We start from the raw sequence: 7,273 nt of genomic DNA, 5'->3' as shown, positions 1-7,273 counted from the left end.
AAAAAAAAAAAAAAAACAGGAATGCTTTTATGAAACTTAATTACATCAAAAAAAGAAGGAGGAAAAAGAAAAGAAAAGAAAAGTGAACAGTTCTGGGGAGATGGGGGTAAAGGGAAAGTGGGGAAAAGGGAGGGAAGAAAAGGAAACTTAACCAAGAGGGGGTCACAGAGTAGGCTTCACCCTGGGCCTGTCCATGGAAGGAGGGTCCAGTTGAGTCACTCAGGGATGGGGACTAGCTGTGGGTGCTGCTGGACACAGCATCCCTGAGAAGTCAGGGCAGCCCTAGAACTGCAGCTCAGCCAAGACACGCAATCCAGCAGGCAGGAAGAAAGGTCAGGGTAGGAAGCTGTTGACTCTCCCAGGGCCAAGGATGGCTAGGCTTGTCTCTGTGCCCTAGTAAGAAAGAGCACTGTCTCTGTTCTTTAAGAAATGGGGAAGAAAAGTCTACAGGGGCTGCCGAGCACACAGGTCTGACAGATATGTGCAACATGGAAAGACAATCAAGGGGAGGTACGAGGGAATTCAGAATGAGCCCTGCACTCCCCAGGCTGGCACCTGAAATCCTAAGCCCTAAGAAACTAGCCCAGAAGCTTCTACTCTGAGGTCAGTCCCACACTTCCCAAGCTTCCCCCACTTATCCTTTCAATGACACTGGACAACAAAGCTGAGTGACAGGGACAGACTGCAGAAAGACCCAAGCACCTGGGTTCTGTAATCCCTTCTTAACTTCCTCAGGATGCCCAGGCAGAAATAGCAGCCTAGAGTTGCAGCTTAGGAAGAAGAGGAGACAGACAGACTAGAACAGAGGTTCTCAACCTGCGGGCCAAGACCCCTTCAGGGTCAAATGATGCTTTTATGGGGTCCCCTAAAAGCATCAGAAAACACAGATATTTATGTTATGATTAATAACAGCAGCAAAATTATGATTATGAAATAGTAATAAAAATAATTTTATGGCTGGGGTCACCACATCATGAGGAACTGTATTAAAGGGTCACAGCATTTGGAAGGTTGAGAACCACTGTCCCAGAGCATAGCAAGTCTGTGTCACAGATCCCATGAGTACATCATCAAAGGCTATTTGTTCACCTCCCAATGAAAAGCAGCCACAATCCCACCAATTAAATAATAACAGATGCCATCTGTTTGGGAAGCACTATCTCCCATCTTTACTACCACCCTGGAGGGGAGAGATGCTTCCTCCCTCTGCTGAAGAAGACGGAGAGTCAAAGAGAACATGCCATTTGCCCAGGTGAGGAATGGAGTCAGGACTAGATCCTAGGTGCATTATAGCTGCAATGACCAGAACCTGACACCTGGCCACTGGATAAGGTTATCTGCATCCATATAGGTGGGACTTGCAAGCTCATTTTGCTGGAGGGGAGGGGGAAGACCTTCGGCTTCTCTGAAAGATGGGCCAGACCCAGGAAACTGAAACCTATACAAAGTATCGTAAATGTACCAGATACAATTTGTTCGATGTCATATTGCAAAATGGACAGAATGGGGATCTGACCACAGGCAGTTCAAACTGGCTGACCCTGCAAGGCCACACTGCTCCTGGCTTTCCCCAGGCCCTGTTTCCTGGGCCAGGGGCACACAACAGCAGCTGCCACCTACTCCTAAGCAGTGAGCAAGAGGAAGCAAGAGTCGTTTACCTAACAGAGGAAGTTTCTGGACGGGACAGGAGGACCTGCCCAGAATCCCAGCCCAGCCCAGCCCAAGAACAGACCACCTGTAGTGTCCGGTTCAGGGCCAGGGGCAGCCTACAGGGCCAGGTATGTAACCCGACCACTGCCAGCCAGGCATTGCCCCTTTAAGCTATAGCAGTGACTGGCATGCCTGTGGTAGTCAGCAAGCGCTGGATGCTGACTCACCCACCGGAAGCCTGGCTGCCTCTCCCCACACAGGCTGACTGGGAACTTTACTGCCTTCAGGCCCTGAGCCACAGGCTGGCTGATAGAGAGTTTCCTGTGCGTCACACTAGGACTGGGGGAAGTCCCCAAGGTGCCACCCTCTAGTCTTTCCAACTCCCAGGACAGGAGGAAAGCTATAACTATAGCAGGCAGGGCCAGGACAAGACACTCAGGGCTCCATTTACCTCGCTGGGCTGCCAGAGGCACCAGCCACCAATGAACTCCAGAGATAACATCCCAACAGAGTACCAAAGGCCATCCCTAACAACACACACCGCATTCCCCAGACCACCCTGAGCACATGTGCCCTGTATCAACTGCCCTTGGCCTCTGACCGCAGCCAGTGGCCCACTACTGAGCAAGGAGGCAGGAGTCAACAAAGCTGAGGGACCTATGGGCCTGTCACATTTGGGGAAAACTTCCCAGACTTGGGCACAAAGGACAGGCTGTCAACTGTCCAGTGGGAAGTTCACAGATAAAATTCCCCACCAAAGGTCAGGTGCTACCACTCCCTGCTCTGTTCAAAGTCCTCAGCAAACAGGCTGGCAAGATGTCTCAGCAGGTAAGGGTGCTTACTATCAAACCTGATGACCTAAGTTCCATGCCTGAACCCACATGGTGGAAGGTTGATCCACATGGCTAAACGAGAGAACTGACTCCCACAAAGTATATTCTGACTTCCAGAGAGACCTCCATACATGTGCTATGCTGTGGCATGCATATGTCTATACATACATATATGTGTAATTTTTTTAAAGTCTTCTGCAAAGAGTTCGTGCCACGGTCCATACTGGTACAGACTCACCAGGGCCTCCATCTACACCTTTGCATCTGTTGCAGGGTTACACTGGGAGAAGCATCCACTGCTAAAGACTACATGCATAATAGGTGGTCCTCTGCTTCAACAGGCCTCCAGGTCAGGTGGCCAGGAGAGTGATGGCCAGGATGCCAGTGTCCCACTGTCCCCCTAAGCACCTCATATAGGGTTAGGATAGAGGGAGCACTGAGGAGACCATCTTAGAATCCTGATGTAGCCACACTCTGTCCATCACTGTGTAGCTTCTGTAAATGGTTAGTGTCCCTGAGCCTCTGTTAATGGGCAAATGGGGCTACAGGGAATAAACAAGACAATGTATAGCATGTGGCAAAAAAGCCTGGTAAGTGACAACTCAAGAGTTTTGGTGCATGGATATTGTCACTCTGCCACCAAGATGTCTCCAGGCCGCTAAAAGGCTACAAGGATCTTGGGCACTGGAGAGAGTCTGACCTCTACCCATCCACCAAATATCATGTTATCTAACCTACAATCTGCAAATTTATACTGGCCCTCTCAGAAAAAAGGCCCAGAGAGTCCAGTGCCAGGACTCAAGTCACCCAGCACATGAGGGCCAACAGTACCCCCAATCAGTGCTTTGCTATGTCACCCACAATCTACAACTGCAACCTCTATTTTGAGGTGGCATCTCTTGCCTGGAAGAGCTGAACTGCCTCCAAAACAAATACTGCTTCCAAACCCTTCCTGAGTGGAGCAGCATCTAATTTCCTGGTTCTCAAGTTCCACGAGGTCTGCACAGCAAGTCCCTCCCCAGCCTCCTCCCCCAACAAGTGCCTCCCTAGTTACTCACAGAAGTTGGGCAATGGTCAGGGATCTGGCCTCCCACTTATGTAAGATGCAATTACCCCGCCCACTGGGCTCCTGCACAGCCATGGAAGCCAGCTGCAGGGGACTGAAAAGGCCCCCGCCTGCCCAGGACAGCCTGCCCAGCACCAGGACTTCTGAGGTCGAGGTTTCCTAGGTCAGAAGGAGGGAAGGCCACCACTGCCCAAGCACCCTCTTTAAGTGCCCACCATTCCTGTCATCTGCACTCTGCAGCTGCAATCCAAAGTGGGGCCCTGACCCCACAGGGCTAAGTCTTTCCAGCAAGAAAAGCTGGAAAACAGCCAAGGATGTGCAGCAACTTTTTCCCCTTGTGCCTACTGTGTGCCGGGTGCTGGGCTGGGCTTCTGGTCATCTTGCCCATGCTTGCTTCAAACCATTCTCTCCATTCAGTTTCACCTCGCACCCCTGATATCCGGTTCATTAATAAGGCCCAGACATGTCAAGAGACTGGCCAGGTGAGGCAGGGGCAGGTTCAGAATGCTGAGGGTCATCCCATTCACAGCTGTAGGTACAGTTTGGAACTCTCTTTTCTGCAGCCCAACCTACTTAGTCTCTGACAAGTCAAAAAAAAAAAAAAATCTTGCTCCCTTCCTGGGGGAAAAAAAAAAAAAAAAGCACTCATTGCCTTCCAAGTCTGGTCCCCCTCACTTCCCATGACAAATGCTGCTGCTGCTGCAACCCACGCAGCACCACTGCCACCTCACAGAAATTTCCAGGAAAGCCAGTTAGTTACTTGGAGAGGACAAGTCCCAGACTTGTACAGTTAGCCCCCGGCTCATCAGCTAACCCGAGTACCAAAGTGCAGCTCTGAAAGCAGCCGACCAAGAAACACTAAGTGCAGGAGGAGGTCGGCTCCTAAAAGCGCAGTCAAAAGACTGCAACTGAGTCAACTAGCAGCAGGTAGCATGGGCTGAGCGGCGAGGCGGACACGCCAGGAAGTTCTACAGAGACAGCCCCAGGGAGGAGCGCAGGCGGCCAGTGTGCAGGCCGGAAAGGCATGGGCCAAGGAGGACTCACAAGGATGGAGTTGGAGGAGAGGAGGAGTTCTGAGTTCAAGACTAGGCAGGTTTCCGGCACTGGGAACACAGCCCTGGGGCCCAGAGGAGAGTAAATTCCAGCCTGGACACAACCCAGGAGCCTGGCCTGAGGGGCTGGTGCAGCCCAAGGACCCTCTAGCAGGGATCAGTGAAATCCCGTTTGGGTCCAGGATACAGCCCGGAAGCCTAAACAAGGAGATCCCGGTGGAGGCTCCAGACTTGGAGAGGGGTAAAGAGAATGAGGTCCTGCCTGGGTGCAGTCCCACGGCCTTAGATCCGGATTCCAATGAGATCCCGTGAGGTCCCGGGTTTGGGCTGGACCCAGCCCTGGGCTGGAGTGCCGGTGCCCATGCCCGGCCCGGAAGGGAGTCCAGTGTCCCGGACGGGCTCGAACTGAGTGTGGCTCGGGCCGCGCGGTAGGGCGGGAGCGCCTACCTTTGGTCTGAGGCAAGCTGGCCGGCGGGCTCGCGGCGGGCGACTCCATACTGTGGACGGTCGCAGCGGAGAGCACTAATCTAGAGGACAGCAGACTACACCGGGGCCGGGCGCGCTCATGGCTGCTGGCGGCGGGCGGCGGACGACAGGCGACGGAGAGCAGAGAGGCGGCGGTAGCAGGCGTCCGATGCGGGCGGCGCCACAGCCACACTGGGCAGCGCCGGACGCGGGCCGACGGCGCCACGCAGACCCCGCCCCCCGCGCTGATTGGCCCGCCTGAAAAGGCCCTTGCCTATCAGACACCGACCGGACTGTCACGCACAAGTCCCACCCTCCAGGAGCCGGAATCCAGCCCTGCTTTCCCCCTATTCCAGCCCGGCTCCGCCCTCTTGCCTATCAAGATGACAGCCCTACCCACTCGCAGGATTGTGCTAGCGTGGTCCTGGGTGCCCCAACCTGTGCCCCCCTACGGTGCAGCGTGTGCGGGTCGTAATCTGGAAAATCTGAAGCTCTCTAGGGTGGCATGGCCGGGCTGATGCGGCTGGTGGGGTTAAAAGTGCTCCTTCAGTGAGACTGGACTCCTAAGTGACTGCGCCGTTCCAAGGGTGAGCGTCCATGTGCTCCCCTGTAGAGAGCAGCGACCTCGGTCCTGCCTCCTAGGGCAGCGAGGGAAAACGAGATCCCACGGCGGCACGTGCCAGGTGAGTGTTGACCGACTGTGGGAAATAGTTTACTGCGCCTTGCTGAGCGCACACGCGTTTAAGTCCGAGTGGCGGCAGCAGCCACGAGCACCTGACACGCCGGCACTTAGGGAGCGCGGGAAATCAGTGGCTAACCTGGTGGTGCCTACTGACAAAATAACTGTTTGAGTTGTAGCACTATAGCCCTCTACTCCGAGGGCTGGGGGTAGTCTAAGATAGTAAGATGTCATTCCAAACATTGAAATACCTTTGGCCAGCCTTGAGTGGGGTTCCATCTCAGCCGTCGGTCGCTCGCTGAGCCTCTGTCCTCACACTAGCCAGGAGTCTCTGGGATCGGATGGAAAGCCAGGCGTCGTGAGGGCAAGAAGCACAAGGTCAAGGAGACTGTCAGAGCCCGAGTGAGTCTTAGCTCTCTGGCCAGCACTCAGGCCACCAATGCCTTGCTTGCATACTTGATTGCTATCTGCCCCTCCCCATTAGGAATCCTGACTGTCTCATCTTCTGTCGTATCCCAAGGCTTAGCCCAGAGCCACGCACATAGTAGGTACCTAAGAACTATTTGAGGAATGAACAAAGGAAGTAGGAAAGCATGCCACAGACACGGGTAAAGTGATTCTAGTCCCGTGCCAGCCTCCCAGACACCAGGATGACTCAGACCAAGTCCTCAAACAGGAGGAGTTTAATGGGTTAGTCAGAGAACTTGACAAACAGCCCAGGAATCACAAACTCCATGTGGGATGCTATAAATAGATTCAAAAGTCCTAAGAGGAGGCCCTACCTCACCTGGGTGGGGTCAAGGAAGGTGACCTTCATGGACCAGTAACCAGGCAGACTGAAAAGAGACCCTCCTTGGAAGAACAGAGAAGCCAGTCCAGGCAGTGGGGAGCTGCTCACGAAGCTAGGCTGTACCTGCAAGCCAGTCAGCTGCAGGGGTAAGGAGCATGACCGAAGGCCACTAGGTTTTTTTCTCTCAAACCACCTCTGGCCACAGCATCCATTGCCCTCCCGTCTCTAAGGGAAGTACATGGCCACTCAGAAACTGACCAGAGCATTGGAGCCAGCCCCCAGCCTCTTACTCTGGCTCCTAGGGGAGCAGACCCCTCTGCAAACTCAGGGAAACCAAGGCTTAGGGTAGGAAGGGTTCAGCCTGTATTAGCATGTAGCTTCAGGTACGTAGGACCTAGAGTGATAGCTGTAGAAAGAGGGTGGTCCAAATCCAATGGGGGGACCTCATTCACTGAGCACATACTGTGTGCCTAACTAACGTTGTGGGGTCAATACTGAACAAAACAGGTGTAACTCTGCTCTCGGGAAGAAATGAACTTCTGGCCTAAGTTAATTTGATAGGATGTTTCAGGTTGACAAACGCTGTCAGAAAAAAAAAAAAAACAGGAGCGAGACAAGTGTGTAGAGAGGTGGTGGTGTCGTTTTAATGAGGGCAGTCAGAAAAAGCCTCCGTATAGGTGGGATGGAAGCAGACTTGAGGAGGCAAGAGAAAGGGCAATCATTCCCAACAGAGGGAGG

At 53.4% G+C, this 7,273-nt stretch overlaps 1 protein-coding gene across 2 annotated transcripts in view; it reads right to left on the bottom strand.

The window, feature by feature from the left end:
* Positions 1–6,069, bottom strand: part of Map2k3 (mitogen-activated protein kinase kinase 3) — a 21,417-nt gene extending 15,348 nt beyond the window's left edge. Inside the window, exon 1 of one of the 2 annotated variants that reach the window (XM_050163692.1) lies at positions 5,997–6,069. In XM_050163692.1, the coding sequence (XP_050019649.1) occupies positions 5,997–6,024 (28 nt within the window). In that variant the 5' untranslated portion in view covers positions 6,025–6,069. Of the gene's footprint in view, positions 1–5,048; positions 5,248–5,996 lie in introns of those variants that run through there. The other variant, XM_050163691.1, reaches the window with a different exon arrangement.
* Between the last annotated feature and the right edge of the window lie 1,204 nt (positions 6,070–7,273).

The sequence above is a fragment of the Alexandromys fortis genome, unplaced genomic scaffold (genome assembly GCF_014885135.2).
Source record: "Alexandromys fortis isolate MF-2015 unplaced genomic scaffold, M_Fortis_MF-2015_v1.1 scaffold_149, whole genome shotgun sequence".
NCBI lineage: Eukaryota > Metazoa > Chordata > Mammalia > Rodentia > Cricetidae > Alexandromys > Alexandromys fortis.
Note: the sequence above shows the minus strand (reverse complement) of the source record. Positions and strands in the feature narration are given on the sequence as shown.